General features: G+C 37.3%; 1 protein-coding gene across 1 annotated transcript in view; it reads left to right on the top strand.

Annotated features, from left to right (window-relative positions):
- The window catches only part of grp (serine/threonine-protein kinase grp), a 207,825-nt gene that overhangs the window by 38,567 nt on the left and 151,407 nt on the right, over positions 1-17,851 (top strand). The window contains exon 3 of the mRNA XM_090412954.1: positions 864-963. Within this exon, the coding sequence (XP_090269080.1) occupies positions 864-963 (100 nt within the window). The remainder of the gene's footprint in view (positions 1-863; positions 964-17,851) is intronic.

Below are 17,851 nucleotides of genomic sequence, written 5' to 3'. Positions count from 1 at the left end.
CAATCACTAATTAACAACACAATCATCAGCTACTTGTTTACCTTCGCTTTCCGCTTATATCAAAAGAAATCTGTAAAACATCTGCCAAATTTTTATAGTAAGCACTTGAAACTTAATTTTGGTTTGGTGTGAAGGTCTAGCATTTTCTAGGGGGAACCACATTAGAAACTCTCCTAGAAACTTAGACAATGGGCAGAATGTTGAAAGCCATTAACAAAAGGGTGACTTGACCAGAAAATACTGGTCTTGCAAAGTGGTGTAATTTAGATAATTCAACTCTTTAGTATTGTTGTTCAGTGAACAAATGACATTAGATCGTGTAGTTTTGTATATTTGCTATACAGACCTGAGATAATAGATTTCAGCATTAAGACTTTATTGCTAAAACAATCAATTTCATATGAAAAGAACAAAGATTAGTTTGACACAAAATATATTCTCTTTTGCAATTCTTACAAATTCCACAAATCTTGTATGTAAAAAGTGTGTTTAGCTTGATACTTTGATAATCAATTTTAGTATTTATCATTCTCATTACAGCATCAACTTCCCTGACTTTGCTCAAACAGTAGGATTAATGATTTTTTGTATGACAAAATTACTTTTTTAATTTTGATGCATCATTTGCAATGGTTAGCCATTTGCGTTCAGGGACATACGTAGAAAATCTCAGTAAGTGAAAACTGTTATTATAAAACAAGTTCTATGAATCCTTGAAGGCTTCAAGATGTTTATATGCATGCATACCTCAGCTTTATATATAGTTTCTGAATAATACAACAGTGTATTACTGAGCAAGATATAATAATAAAGTGTGCTAGTAATACTTTGTATTTATTTCAAACTATTTTGAAATTGTTTAGGGTACAACTGTTAGTTAGCAGGGCAACCCAGGAGGCAGTTGCTGTCAAAATGATTAACATTGGTCAGAATCCGCAAGCAGCAGCAAGTATTAAGAAAGAGGCAAGTATCTGTTTTACGTACTGTGCTACTTTTAACATACTTAAAATTATCTTATTCAATCCTTTATCCAAATATAAACAGTTTGCACAAAAAGTATATTCACGAATTGGCTACTTGTTACAAAGCTGGTGCTTTCACATCAATTATACAAATGGCAGTCGTGAAGATGCTTCATGTACAAACTTTGTTTGCTTACACTTGAATAAAGGATTAAACAAGAATTATATAATTTCTTGGTAAGTAATAACCAAGTGGGAGAATAGTTTTGTTATAGCAGATAAATTGCACAAATGAATTTCTTTTTCAGCAGTGTTGTACCTGTAGGGATTTGGTTGGGACTTTCTCTTATAGTGTTTGTTTTGTTTTTTATAACACATTTGACTCGCTAAAACAAATACCATAACTAAATTGTGTGTCAAGGTTTCTGACAGAAATTGGTACTTAGATTGTAGTGGGATTGGATAAATAGCTACATTTCTTTCTTTTAAGGTTACACAGTGGTCAGCATTCATAGTGAAGAATTTATGGAGACACAACACAAGTGTCAGAATAAATCGACAAGTAAAGTAAATTACTTTGCTTGCCAATTGTTACTTTCCTAATGTTAGGTAAAGTAATTATTTTAACATGTATTGTCTCCATAAATTCTTAATTATGAAATTAGCTGTATGATATATTATAAGGTTATAACTAATAGTCATCCAAATCTTAAATAAAAACAATCTCTCTACTGATATATAGTGAGCAAATACTGAAGACTCCAACAGATCCAGAGAACTGACCATTGTGGTTTGTTTCATTTAGGTGTATGTGAGGTGCAACACTTTGCTATAGTGCTCTGCCATAAGCTTCATGAATCTTCTGCAGTAATGGCCCATAATCAAAAAATATATTACAATATTGGTTTAAGGAGTGATATTTCTTTATCTACTTTAATTAAAGAGAAATGCTGTATCGTATCTATTCTGGGTTTTTCTCTTTCACTCCATTTTCTTTTCTGAAACTGTTCATGAAGTTCTGATTTGATTTATTTTGATGTCAAATGAATCCTATTCAGCATTTGTTAGTTGTATTAGCTATGATGTCATTGGCATTGTATTTATATTAATTTCATTTTTTGATTAAAGCTGCAATTGGCTATAGTGTTAGTTTAATTTTCTAGGTTATTTGTAAAGTTTCATCATCAAATTCCTGACATGTATCCTCAAGGGGTGTACAGGACACTATCATAGTACTATATAAAGATCTGACATCATTAACTTCCTATCAACAATTTTTTCTTCCAAATCAGTCAGGACTCAAACATTATCAGATCTTATATTTCTGTCTTCTAAGAATGTTAACACCATCTTGTGTATATATAGCTAACTTAGTGTTTAGATTAATTGGTCTCTTATTCCATATAAACTTATTCAGTTGACTTCATTCCATACTGGCTTTATTAATTCTGTTGTCTATTTTATTTAATTTACCATCCTAAGTAAAAATAAATTGTGCCTAAGTAGCTGAAATGTTTATAGGAACCCAGTTCACGATGCAGTTGATATTTTCATTGTCTTGTTATTGCTTAGCTTCATGCCATATCTATTACAAAAGTTATTCAATTTAGTCAGGGAATCTTAGACTTGTAGAGGATTTATTAGAAGTATAATGTCTCCATTTCCACTTTATCATCTCCAATTTTGATATCAGGTTTAATACCACTTTCCTTCATAATGTGATCCATATAGATAATGTGTAACAGAGGGAATAAAGTACATCCTTGTCTGACATCAGATTTAACATTAAACCATCTTCCTTCCATTCTAACTGCTGACTTAAAACTCAAATAAAGACTAAGTATTGCTTGATATAATGTCCTATTGACACCATATAACTGGCGTATCGAATAGCTTCTCTCTTGGCACCTTGTCATATGCCTTTTCCAGATCTACAAAACTTAAATACAGATCTTTTGTTATATTCTCATGATTTCTCAACTATTTGTTGTAAAGTGAAGATCTGATCCTGACAACCTCTTTTTGGCCTGAATCCAGCTTTTCTTTCACAATTCTTCTCAACCTCTTCTTAAGTATACTTGTATAAATCTTACCAGGAACATTCAGTAGAGAAATACCTCTAATTCTCTCACATTCAGTTTTATTTCTCTTTTTATATATGGGTACTATGAGAGCTTTTACTAAAATTATCCAGAATTCATCCTTCTGTCCAGCCTCCTGAACTATGCAATACAGTCACTGTAAGACTTTCATACCTCTATACTTGAGCATTTCTGGGCAAATGTCATCTACTGCTGTTGCCTTTCCACATTTCAAGCCTTTGATGGCTTTTTTTTTTTTTTTTCTATTTCAAGTATGGATATGTATTCCTAACTGTATACTTGAGTGTTTTTTTACCACTTTGCTATCACTGCTCGTTTCATTTAGCAATTTTTCGACGTAATTACTCCATACTTCAAGGATATCTTTTTCTCCCGTTTTCATGTCACCTTGATCATCTCTAAGTCCTTTTACAGCATCTTTCCTCCATTTCTAAGCTTCTTTCCTCCACTGCCTCCAGAATATCTTACCACCTTCTTTATTTATTTTCTATGTTCTTGCCAAAGTCCTCCTATGACTTTTGTTTAGCTAGTTTTACAGTGTTTCACTTTCTTACATTTGTTTCTGTATGCTCTAAGAGCAAAAGCTAACTTATTTGCCAGGAACTTTTGATATGCTTTCTTCTTTTCCTCTACTGCCTCCTTTAACTTCCTGTGTCCACCATGAAGTTCTGATTTTTCTATCGTTGCAGACAACCTCACCACATGCCTCTCTGGCTGAATCAATCGGGGTTTTCTTCAAGGCTTGCCACTGAATCTCCAAAGTTTGGTTCCTGTTCTCAAACTCTTTCATTTTTTCTTCAATAATCTTTGTGTATTTTAGTCTACAGTTTACATCTGAGAGCTGCTCAACTTTTATTATCTTTAAATCTTTCTTATGTTATTCTTTTCAATATGAAATTCAATTTTATCCTGCTCAAGACTAAATAGTGATCACTTCAAATTCTCTGTATACTCTGGTGTCCTGCACCAGGGAGAAAATATCACTATCAACAATAACATAGTGAATGAGAATTTTCTTATTCCTTGCTTCTCTATGTGAATTTGTGCACATTTTTATGTTGGAACATGGTGTTAATAATAACCAGTCCATGTCCTGAGCAGAAATCCAACAGGTATTTGCCATTTATTATTAGCTTTGCTCTTTTCTCCAAATTTTTCCAAAATATTTTTGTATATCTGACAATCATTTCCTACTCTGCTATTTAGATCTCTAACAAGGACCAACTTTTCCTTTTTCATTGTGTTAGTTGCTTTTTCTGAAGCATCAAAAAATTTCTCCAGTTCTACCTTAGTAGAACCTTCTGTGGGATCATAGGCACAAATAAGTCTCATTGTCCAATTCCCCATTCTGATATTAGCCCACATCACTCTACTTGAGACTGCCTGCCATTCAAGAAGATTAGCCTTGTATTTTGTGTTGAATACTGGCTACTCCTTTTCCTTGATTGTTATTTCCTGAATATAACATTTTGTATTTATTGCTCAGAAAGATCTTGCCAGTTTATTCTTTTTAGTTTCAGTCACCCCTACTAGTCGATCTGGTACTTATCTAATTCTTCAGCTAGCTCTGCTTCTTTGCCATTCAGACTTCTGATGTTGATAGTACCGATCTTTAACTCTGGTGATGTTGAGTTGGGGTGCGTTTTCAGATTTGGTTCAGTTGCCGACTTTTTGCTGTTTGCTCTGGCGAAAACAATGGGGGCCTTTTTAACTGGGTGACACCCCAGCCAGCATGAAATTCTGTCATGTTGTACCATTTTGTGCACCATTTATAAGCCAATAAGAATACAATTTGGTTGGCTAAATCCCATCATAATATCTTTTAATGACCAGAGCACACAGGATTTGGTTTTCCTAATGGTTGCTCAAACAGGAATTGGAAGCTATTTAACTATTTCACTAAATTCTACTACTATTCTACTTGGTAAAATGGATTTACCAAGAATAATACAAAAAATTAACACTGCTCCAAGACAACATCCCAGAGAAGTAGAACTACATAGGGCTTCCATACCATACATCAAATATCTCTGAATGAGTAGCAGAGAATTAAAAAAAAAACTCATTGCTACTTTCAAACCCATTGACTAAATTTATAATCTGTTTCTCTCCAAAAGACACTAAACAATAATGCTACCTGCAGTATACCAAGTCCTGTGTTAATGCAATCTGTCATACTATGGGCACACACACAGGAAGATCAGTCTATAAATGTATTTCTGAACATTAAGACTACAATTTGGCTCATCAAATTGGGCCTGGCACAGCATGGAATTGAAAATGCAAACCATATGATATACTAGGAAAATACAGATAATGAAAGGTTTTTCAAAAAGTATTGGGTCTCTCTTCTTAGACTAAATCGTAATTGTAATAACTGCTTTACTATCTCAAAAGTTCGGGAAATTGTTATACTCAGTTGTGTTAAATAGATTGTATCATAATTCATTTAATTATCATTTCAGTCCAATAGTTTTAACTTAACAAATGCTCAACTACTTGTACAGAGGGATTCCATTTTGACACATGCAATACTGTATTGTTCAGATTCTTTACCATGTTTCTTCACTCTCACTGATGTCTTAAGATATGTAGGATGAAATTTTTTTTTTTTTTTTTTTTACTGTGGTGAATGTTTTAAAAATGTACCATATTTTATGGTAGGCCTGTAAACAAAATATGCCATTCAGTTGCCTGGGTGTGCATCTTGAAAGGCCATTGTGTGGGAGGACCTGCAGTGTTTATTTTATAGAGGGTTGTAGACATAGTTTAAAAAAAAATAAAAAAGTTAACATCTCTGACAGTGACTGTCACTGGAACAAATAGCCTTGGTTCTGTGTTTTGAGGAGTTTTACTCTTGAGATGGATGGTGGTGTAACTACTTATGTAAATATCTTTTTTGAGTTTATGTAGGTTTCTTATAAACAGAAAAGGATGAATCATTTGGTAGTTGTGCAACCAGGAAGAGACTAGTCCTCTTCTTTTCATGTAACTAGCATCCTTTCATTTGTTCTCTAAAGAATCCACCTCATCTGCACATCTTGGAGTATATAAGGTTCCTTGTGCCTGCAGCTTTTCCTATGTTGGAAGAGTAAGTATAGATCAGACTTCAGTGTTGCCATCAGCTATAAATGCTCCTAACCTTTAATAAGTGCCTTATTTTGTCTAAAGTCTGGCTAGACATTAAGATCACATTTAGTTAGACTTCTCTGAATCAGTGTTTTTATCCAGCTCTTAGAGAATGTTATGTTAGGCATTTTGTTCTTTTTCAGTTACAATTTTGAAGTGTTTCTGCAACAGTGTTTGTTTTACTACAGTAATTTGTGCTGTCATGTATATTCATTACTCGTTATATTACAGTAAGTTTCATGGCTTACACACAAGAGCTTATATAGAACTTATTCAAAAACTCCAATATTTCATTATGTGGATATACTGTTAACCACATTCAAAAGATGAATTAAAATGAGTCATAAATCATGCATATGTTAGCTCATGTCTCAGTCACAGCTGAAATTATAGTGAGTTGCATAGATTACAAAAAAATTTTTAAATGAGTAATTTAAGAAAAAAAAAAGAGCCTCCGTAGCTCAGTCGGTATAGACAAAGGCCTTTGGTCAGAAAGACCTGGATTTGATTCCTGTGCATGATATGAGAACCTTTTTTAGTTGAAAGACCTTTATCTGGTCTCTTTCAACTAAAGGTGAGTTAGCTGGTCTTATATGGATCTAGAGTTTTTTCACGTGGAAACTGTTTTTTTTTTTTTTTTGTGAGCCTCAGAACAGGCAAACCAGCCCTGTGAACACATCATTTCTACAGACATAAGATGCTCCTGGAATAAGGAGTAATCAACTTATTCTGTAGGATTTTAGTTTAGAATGCCTGCATGGTAAAGTGTGGGTCTATATGTAAACATAAAGTAGGATAGCTTTTTAACAAAAAAACTTATAAACAACCAGTAATGATCACTTCCCAAAACTTGAATATTGGTTATATTGTCTGATTGGTTCAGTCAATTTCTTAGTGTTTCACTTTTTTTAAGGAAAAGATGATTGAATTTGAACTTGCTGGAGTGAAGAAGTTTGTCTGGTTCCAAAGAACTCTATGCCTATTAGAACCCTTGATATTTGTTTTAAGATTCCTTTAAGGTAGGATATTGCAAAATATCCTACCTTAAAGGAATAAAGCAAAAAACCTTAAAAAAAAAAAAAAAAAAAAAAACCAAAAAAACCTTAAAGCAAACTGCAAAATCCCACTGGATTTTGCAGTTTGCTTGTTGGATGATAATTATGAATACTTTTTTGAATGGTAGTTTTATTGTATCCATTACATATAAGATTGCTTTTAATTTTATTCAGTTGAGATGGGGGATTGAAAAGCAGATCATGTCCTGTGTACAAGACTCTTGATAATACCTTTTTTTATATGAATGATAATGGAGGATGATTGAGTGTACCTGCCAGTAAAGGTTGGCTTCTGATAATCGAATGTGACCTTTGGGATTACAAATTATTATGGTATCCAAAAAGGCAGTTGATAATTGAATGAAAGTTCAATAGTAAACTTGCATTGAATTAACTACTAGAGTACAAAGTTTATTTTCTCTAGTAACTGAAGTAACTTTGATTCAGTGTATGACTAGATTGCAAATATATCAACAAAAGTGAACCATATACAAGGCTGAGGGGAATAGTGTCAGTTTTTTTTTTTTTTTTTTTCCCTAGATGCTATATAGTCAGCTAAGGCAGGTGAAATAAGATTGCCCACTGTTTTTTCTATTTATTTGAATAACTTACCATGTAAAATAACGTGTGTGGTTAAAAGAACCTTGATGTTAAATTTAAATAGGTTGACAATGTCTTTTGGGAAATCAGATTGTTTCTATTCACCAATGTACCACAAGAGACTATCTCTTTTTATTAGACAAATGTAGATCTTTGATTTTCTCTTTGAAGTGAAGACTCTTTTGATATAAGAGCTGCTTTGACCAGTGAGATGACAAGAGATGTTTCACAAGGTAGTAAATTAGAGAACCAATATAGCCCACTATTGGAGTAGACTGTATTGGCTCTAGGACTATAGTGTGTTACCATCCTTATGCATTTTAGGAAGACCATAGAAATGAGGTAGATGAACATGAATGCATAACTTCTCAACAGTAGTGGCATCCAATGATTGTACATTGTCTAATAATTTATTTATTAATTTATTGAATATTTTTATTGACTTCTTCTTTTGGATACCTGCTGATAACACTGTAGGTTGATCCATCTCTTAAGATATATTCATTGGTTTTCATCACAACAGTGGCATTACTTTTATCAGTCTTCATGATGACAAAATTGGTATTCTGGCATATGGAGTGAAGTGTTTGTACTTCTGGGAGGAGTATATTTAAAGGAGGTGGTTTTGCTTTATATAAAATTTGGGCAATCTCAAAACATTAGCTTCATTATACATAATTCTGATAACTTTTTTTCTTCTAAATTTGCCATGATTTGTAAGACATACACAGAGGAGACAAGGCAAAATTAGAACATTTTTAATACAAAATATTTAGTTCATTTATAGCCTAGCTGTTGCAGTTAATCGGTTATTGGTTGAATATTGTGGTAGCTTCTTCCCTCCCTCTGATATTTCAAACTTATGAATTCATCTATGTTTATAGATGAAATGCTCTTTAAGTTTTCTTTTTTTTTTTTAATTTGTTATTTTAAATAGTTTTTTTTTAAATCTATGTAACCTAAACAATTGTTCCTTTTGAACTCTAATAGTGTAATATCATACTTCGCTGCAACCAAGAGACATGAGCTAATATATGCATGATTTATGACTCGTCACTTTGAATGTAGATGGTTATCTTCCTGACCATGTCCACATAACATGGGATGAAATATTGGAATTTTTGAATGAATTCTATATAATTTTTGTTACATGTGGAAGTCATGAGTACATATTCCATTAAAGCTATTAATTAATAATTCACGTTCTCTGGTATTTTCTTAATAGTGCTTTACAGTATAAAAGTATTTTAGTTCTCTTGCCTTTTTGCAACAAGTCTTAGTGAAGTAGTATATACGAAAATAAGATTATATTCTTTAATTTATTAACCAAATAAAATTTAGAATGATTCTTTATTAAATTTTTATGGAAAATGTGTGAAATAAAACATACAAACAGCTGCAAGAGGAACTTCCAATGGTCACGATCCTCTGCCACCAAGCTCAGGTGTTCTGGTGGGATTCCCAAACGTGTCCACCCAAGGTTTTGGATATAATCTATCCAGTGAGTCCTTGGCCTTCTGTGTGGCCTCCCACCCTCTGGCTTGGCAAAGAGGGCCTGCTGAGGGAGCCTCTCTCCTGGCATTCTGACCAGGTGCCCATACCAATGTAACTGTGATCTCTCAACATGGAGAAGCAGCGGTTGAGTATTGAGGGTTCCCGAATTGCAGAGCTTCTGACTCTGTCGAGTCTTGTCAGCCCCGCAACCCCTTGAAGGAACCTCATGTCAGCCGCTTGGATTCATGTCCGCATTCTCTCGGTCATTACCCAACTCTCATGACCATAGGTGAGGATGGGGACATAGACTGTATTGAAGACAGCCAGCTTTGCCTTCTGGCTTAACTTCCCCTTCAATACTACCGAACGGCCAAGCTCCCGCAATATTGAGCTTGCTAAGCCAATTAGAGTATCTAGCTCTACGTCCCATTTTCCATCATTCGTGAATATGGACCCAAGGTATTTAAACTTCTCCACCTGCCTCATTGGGACTCCACTTACATTTAGAGTGCACTGGGATGGTTGTCTTGAGACCACAAATGTTTCAATTTTGGCCACACTGATCTTCATTCCGGCATCTGCACAAACAGCTACAAACCTATCCAGGGTCTGCTGTAGGTCATCTGTGGAAGAGCTAAGCAGAACTAGGTCATCTGCAAAAAGCAGACGTCCAATGCTGTATCTTCCAATTCTGACACACTCACTGCCTCGGCTGTGCCCATCAATCCAGTCCATAAATATTATGAAAAGGAGGGGTGACAGAACACACCCTTGGCAGAGGCCAACGGAGACTGTGAAAGGTTCAGACTTTGTGCTGTTTACCCTGACACAAAACTCTGGGCATTCATACAGGGACTTGATGGCAGCTAATAGTTGGCCATCCACTCCATACTCTTGTACTACTTGCCAAAGCTTATCCTGAGGAACCCGGTCATATGCCTTCTCCAAGTCCACAAAACATGTGTAGACATTCTTGGCATATTCCCAAGATTTCTCAAAGACTTGCCTTAAAGTGAAGATTTGGTCAGTTGTGCTTCTACCAGGACGAAAGCCACATTGTTCTTCCTGGAACTTTGACTCAACTATGCTCCTTCACCATCTTTCCAAGCACTTGGCATACACTTTCCCAGGCAGGCTGAGCAGAGAGAGATGCCACGATAGTTACTGCAATCCTTCTGGTCTCCCTTCTTAAAGATTGGTATTATTATGTCTGTCTGCCATTGCTTTGGTGCTCGCCCAGATATCCAAGCAGGCTGACACACTTGAGTCAGCCGGAGACCACCGTCTTGATTTAAGGCTTTTAGCATTTCGGGCCGAATTTCATCATCGCTAGCAGCCTTGCTCGATTTTATTGCTAAATGAACCTCTTCTGCTGTGAGACTAGTCATTGCCCCGATCTGCAACTCTTAGATGTCCACAACTGCTGGGCCACCTGGGTTAAGAAGGCTCTCAAAGTATTCCCTCCATCTGTGGAGGATATCCTTCTCGATTGTTAAAAGTGCACCATCAGAGGCCTTAATTGCCCTTGCTGTGCACGATTTCCTCCCTCGAAGGCAGCGGATGGTCTGCCAGAATACTTTGTTTGCATTTGCATAGGATGAGTCTAATCTTTCTCCAAAGGAAATAAAACAAGCATGCAAAATAAAAAGCCATCTCATCACGTCTGCATTTAATACCGTAATCTTGAGGGTTGTATGTTGATTAAGTAGACAATACTAGCATTGAGACAGTGAAAGTTGTGAAATTGTCTGCCTGGGGATTTTTCAGAACGATTACTAAATTAATAATATAAAAACTGTTAATAGCAAACTATTAACAGTTTGGTATTTCATCTCTCAAATACCAAACTATTAATAGTTTGCAAAGAAAGGCAAAGAGAATTGTTGATTCTTTTGAGTTACTGACTTCATATCCTTTAGTTTGCGTTTTACCTCTTTAGTATGTTCTTTATCTATTGGAGCTCTAGAAAGAAACAATATGATCAGCTATCTGATTTGGGTCGACAAAACGAGATTTCTTTGGTACAGAGGGGCTTGAACCAAGCTTTTTAAGTAGCGACCAGGCTTTTCTGCTAGAGTGTTTGAAATCTGTTTTCAGTTATTTGAATCTACTTTTCCATAAGAGTAGCATTGAGACTATGGAGCAGTTCTTCTCCTATCTTGGGATTTTTAAGGAATTCCCGATACAGGGATTTGCTTTCATTGGTTCATCCAGGCACGTATTCTTTTCGGTAGCCTCGAGAATGTGCATTTTTGCCACCACTATGACTACTCCACTGAACAGTGTATAGTTTTTGTAAGTTGAGGAATTCTAAGGAGTGTCTAGATCCACAGCGAAGTTTTCCCAGTCACCTTTTTGGAAATTCCATCTTGGTCTAGGTTAAACTTGTGCTCCTGAGTTTTATTGCAATTGCCTCTTTTGTGCAAAACAACCAGTAAACAGAATACAGAGGGTAATACCAAGGAGCCAGCTACTTCTACACAACTTATAAGTACCCATAGTACTTCATATTAGTTATTATTCAATCAAAAAACAGCCACGTGAAAGCACCCAATATGCCAACCATGCAAAATAAAGATGGCGCCAGCAACGAAAGACTAGAGTCCCGTCAGTGTAGTGCAGCTGACACCCAACAAACTGAAAGACAATACGAAGTGCCACAATTGCGAAACTGAAATTACAGAAAGCAAAAAAAAGCGTATCGTGCGACTTCTGCTGCAACTGGCTACGTACTTCCTGCATGAAAGTAGAGGATTCGGTGCTCAAGTTACTTATCAAACTGAACCAGCCTTTTTTCTGTTTGATATGCTTCCCCTCTGTTAAACAACTGCTAAACATAGGCAAACAAGTCGAAGATCTCGAACAACACCTCAGTAACATGATCGGTACATTCTCATCCGAAAGTTGGAAACAAAGCTCGATATTCGCCGATCACAAATGCATCTGTACCCACTAACGAACTCGTGATTTAATCGCATCAACGGTACACTCGTTGCTCGAGGCCAAAAACAGGAGAGTCAATGCTGTTATTTTGAACTTCCTGGAGGAAAACTATAAATCTCTAAAAGAAGTTAGCAAACTAGCAGGCGAATGCAACTTCGATCCTGGAGACATCATCAAATATCATAGATTTAGTCCCATAAACAGAAGAAAGGATGGAACGAACTATCCATGTCTCATCAAAGTGATCTGTGATACACCGACAAACACTTCCAAATTAATAAGGGTGATAAATAGCAAACTAAAGGGCAGTAGCCCCCATTCGCGTGTACGTGCTCAACCTGACTTAACCTTTGAACAAAGGGAACAAAGACGCCAGAATGGAGACAACTGGACCATAGACTATAAACAAACCAAACTAGTGCAAAAACCAAGTGACACCACTAGTAGCCCCCAAGGAAACCATTATGCAGGCCTTGCATATCCACTACACCAACATCCGTGGTCTCTACTCCAACCTTAATAGCGTTCACTATCATCTGCAGTCAACCAAACCTTACCTACTCTTCTTAATAGAAACACAAATTTCACCTTTCGATCCAGGGGTGGTGTGTGTGCATATATCCACTCTGACATACCATGCCAGAGAGCACCTAACCTTGAATCGCCCAACTTTGACCTTCTTTAGCTAAAAATCTCTCCCCCGCTCAGTCAAATTCATCTGCTGTCTCTATCGCTCTCCCAATGCCACCAACCACTCGGAGCCCTTTAACTTCCTCTCCTCAAAAGTTGATTTCCTCCAGTCCCACTATCCTAATAGTGAAATTATCCTCCTAGGTGATTTTAATGTTCATAACACCAACTGGCTTTCTTCTTCCAGTTGTACAGATCTTGCAGACAGAGATGTCGAAATCTTTGCCATCACCAACGACCTTACACAAATTGTTCACAAGCTGACCAGAATACCAGATACCCAAATAAATTACAAACGATCCTTCCAAATATACAGTGAATGTAGTGAGCCCCCTGGGTAATTCTGACCACAACCTAGTGCTCATCTCCTGCCCAATGCAACAACGCTCACACAGTCCTACCTGCACAAGGGTTGGCTGGCATTACAACAGTGCTAAATGGGACAGCCTCCGAGACTACTATGCTTCATTCCCATGGTTGGACTACTGTTTGCAGTCTTCCAATCCTAAACACATCACCAAAATAATCCTCACTAGCATGATAACATACATTCCTCATACCACTCTGAATTGCCGCCCCCATCCAAACCCTGGTTCTCCAAAAAATGTGCCAAGGCTGTGCAAACAAAAAATCGGGCATACCACAACTGGCTCAAATCAAGAACACCAACCTCCTTCAGTACCTATACTGATGCCCAAAACAGATGCAGAAAAGTATCAATGATTCCAAAACAGAATTTGAATGGGCAGGAAGCTTGCAGCCTGTCTTAGCGGCAGCCATACCTTTTGGTCTCTTGCCAAAGCAATTGGTCGCAACTTTTGCCATACACTACTCTCCCCGCTATCATACCCAAATGGCTCAATTGCAACATCATCCACAGGAAAAGCTAATCTCCTGGCTTCACACTTCGCCTCCAATGCATGCATAACTGACAATGCCAAATGTCCCTCAGTCATTCCAACTGCCCAACACACAATGCCCCCTGTATCCTTTTGCAAGAAAGAGATCATAAACCTGTTGTCAAAATTAGACACAAAAGTCTCTGGCCCTGATGGCATTCCTCCAATTGTCCTGAAAGTCTGTGCAGCAGAACTGACTCCTATCCTATGCCGTTTATACACACTCTCCTACTCCACCGGTATATATCCCAAAGCCTGGAAATTGGCCTATATTCAACCCATTCCCAAAAAGGGTGACAAATTGCTGCCATCTAACTACAATCCTATTTAAAGTGATGGAGAAAACCATTAACTCTCAACTCCTACCCTACCTTGAAGGCACCCAGCTATTAAACGACCACCAGTATGGATTCTGTCGATGCCGATCAACAGGTGACCTGCTGTCATATATCACCTATCTCTGGACATATGCCATGGAAAAATTTGGCAAATCCCAAGTAGTCGCACGATATCTCTAAAGCCTTTGACTGGGTCTGGCACAAAGGCTTAAGCAAACTCGCATCATTTGGACTGTCTTAGGACTTCTGCAGATGGATTGCCAACTTCCTGTCTGGGCACACACTATGTGTGATGGTAGATGGTTCCCTATCCTCCCACTATCCAACAAATGCTGGGGTCCCACAACGTTCAAGTCTCTCACTGACCCTCTTCCTTCTATACATCAATGACCCACTTCAGTTGACCTCCAACCCAATACACAATTGTGCAGATGACAGCACATTGCACTCCTCCCTTTCATTTGATAAACCTCACCCTGTACAACTCGCTTCAACCCACAGAACATCAATCATAACTTCCCTTAAAGCAGACCTCCAAAACATCCTCCAATGGGGCTCAGATAACCTCGTCAACTTCAACGCTAGTAAAACCCAGTTCCGTCTTATTTCACACAAAAAAGAAACCCCCCAGTATTTTCGATAACACTCAAATTCCCAGACAAGATGAAATCTCTTTTCGGAATTACCATGACATCAGGCCTCTCCTGGCATAAACACATCGCATCCTCAGCTTCCAAAAAACTAGGCTTTCTATTTAGCTGAAGATGCTACTTCAAAACAACTGTTAACCCTATACAAATCGCAAATCTGCCCAGCATCAAATATTGTTCTTGCATTTGGAGTGGGGTTCCTAAAAGCTCCCTCAAAATGCTTGACTCAATACAGAGGAGAGCAATTAGACTGATAAATGAGCCATCTCTTACTGACTCACTCCTCCCACTCTCACATAGACACTGTCTCTGCAATTTGTATATTCTACAAATATTTTCATGGAAAATGCTCATCTGAAACAACATCAATAATTCCTGCACTCTCTACTAAACCCATTGGAACACGTACAGCCACCTCCCAACACCCCTTCACAGTACATCTCGAAACCCACAGAACAAGTTTCTTTTCCTTCTCCTTCATCCCTGCTACTGCTGTACTGTGGAACAATCTTCCCCCAATGTTATTTCCCAAGGAATACAATATACAGGCTTTTAAATCGAATGTTAACAAGTTCCTCCTCTCCCATCATGCTACTCATATACAGTACTAAAGTACTATAGGTTGACCAGCCAACCTCTCGTATATGGGCCCAACATAAAAGAAAATGATGTTATCACTGGAATTTGGGCTCCTAATTCCATAAAGATGTGCTGGCTATTTGGAAAAACTTCAAGAATACATCTGAAAGTCTGTTAGAGGTTGATTTTCACTATCAGTAGAGATGAATGTCAAATCTGGGTTATATTCCTTATTCCAGGCTCTTGATTTTAAAGGTGCATTTTCCTTGGCATCAAAAACCAAGTGGAGATGGTGTTGATCTGCCTATTCAGCTAATATTTCCCCGTTTTGATCATTCCGATCATATTTCCAAGAAGTATGATGACTGAAGTCCCCAGCATACATCATTCGGTGGCAGTATGTCTGTAGAACATCATTTGGTCAAACAGTTGCAGGTGGTTTATGTACATTCACAGTCGTAATGTCTGCTATTTTAACAGTAAGCTTATGGATTTCGTCATCAGCAGAAGATATCAGTACAGCATTCTCAATATCATTTCGGACATATGTTATGTTGCCATAGCTACAACTAAGTAATCCCGAGAATGTCATACCCAGGGATTATTGCTCTAGATTTAACTTGATCTTCAGTTTCAATATGTGATTCTTCAATGAGGACTAGACTGTTTTTTTTTTCATAGAAGTTTAGAAAGACATTGACATTTTGATGCTCTAATACCCTCAACGTTTAACTGGCAGATAGATATTATGTCTAATAGTCTTTCAGCTGGTTTGAAGAACTGTTAAGGTTTTGAGTTTCCATGTGTAAATATGGTCAGGAGATTGCACAGTGGTCTGGCTGCCACTTGCTCTAGCTCTTTGGCATGACCCAGGGTGCACCACAAGATGGCAAGTTAGAATTGCACCCCTGGGATTCGATAATTAGGTATGATGAGTGAATGAAAAGGTGTATAAGGTTTGTTTTCCAGTAGATAGAGTGAGCAGGTGATTGAAGCATTGGACAAGAGAAGTGAGCAAAGGAGTTGGTAATTGGCACAAATGATTTGACTGGTAATGAGGAGAATGTAAAGATGGATGTCAGGAGGCTGTTAAGGAGAATGAAAGATGATGTGGTAGGTGAGGTAGTCAATGTGTTTCCAGGTATGATAATGATGAGTTGAGGGTGAGTGAAGATTATGAATGGTATTCTAGCAAAGTCATGTGAAGAGAAGCGTTCATTTTGTGAATATGTGAGATGAATTTAAAAGAGATAGGCTGCCTTTAAATGGATTTGGTGCAAGTCAGTTGGAAAAACTGTTTCTGCAAGAGAAAGTCATGACAAAAATGAATGGAACAAGGAATCAAGAGGCGTTATGGAAGTACAGAGAAGTAAGGTAGGAGAGTTTACAAATGGAGAGGTGAGTGGCACAATTGGAGAGAGAGAAGGGGGGGGGTGGACATGGAGACCCTACTTGAAGTGTAAATGATGGTTTTAGGGGTGGCTGTGTGAGCTGTGCAAGAAAGGATGAAGATGGTCAACAATGTGTAGGTGACATTTAGATGTGAGGAGAGCTCTAATATCAGTTAGATATGTTTCTCTAATATCAGATAGAAAGGAATAGCTAGTGTGGAGTGCAGAGGAGTCATCCAAAAAGTGGGGGTTGGTGGGACTTGTTATAGAAACAGAAATGAGCTTGTGCATGTGTTTATAAATGCCAGAAGCATTCAAAACAAGGGTGATGAAATTGTAATGTTTATAGTTCATTCCCACAAAAATTGTTGGAATAAGTAAGATGTCGGTGAACCAGAGTTGGCATTCTGACTGGAATGGAGATAGATGGATTTGTAGTCTTTGTGAAGACAAAGGGAGGAGTGTTGTTTGATGGCAGAGGAGTTGTGCCCATCTGAGGTGGAGATGCAAGGAGCAAATAGTGACAATAGTTTTGAAGCAGTGTTGAAGTGGAGGTGAACAGGATGAAATGTTTAGTAGGGTGTTGCTATACACTTGGTAATGTAGAAGGCAGTGAGAAGGAGATGTTTAGCAAATTGGTCTGGTTAATAAGAAAAGGGATGATCATTATGGCTGATTTCAATTTAGACTCGAATGAAACAATGAATTTCTCGAGTTTTTAAGGGACATCTTAGGTGGTACAAGGATCAAGGGTGGGTCTTGGATTTGATTCTCATAAGGAAGATATTACTGTAAATGAAGTCAGATCTTCCTCTAGTTGGTGAAAGTGACCATGGAGTGATTGCTTGGTTTGTGGCCAGCCATATTAGGACATTTGTGAGAAAGCTGTATATGTGGAACTATATACAGCTTTCTCCCAAAGTTAGGAGGCAGCTTGCAACAATATCATGGAATAAAAAATTTGGATGGGAAGGAAATCATTGCTGTTTGTTCTCTACACATGAACTATTTAGCAAAGG

The sequence above is a fragment of the Typopeltis vanoorti genome, chromosome 23 (genome assembly GCF_054136105.1).
Source record: "Typopeltis vanoorti isolate ZY-2024b chromosome 23, IOZ_Tvanoo_1.0, whole genome shotgun sequence".
NCBI classification, from domain to species: Eukaryota; Metazoa; Arthropoda; class Arachnida; order Uropygi; family Thelyphonidae; genus Typopeltis; species Typopeltis vanoorti.
This window is presented reverse-complemented; position numbering and strand designations above follow the sequence as displayed.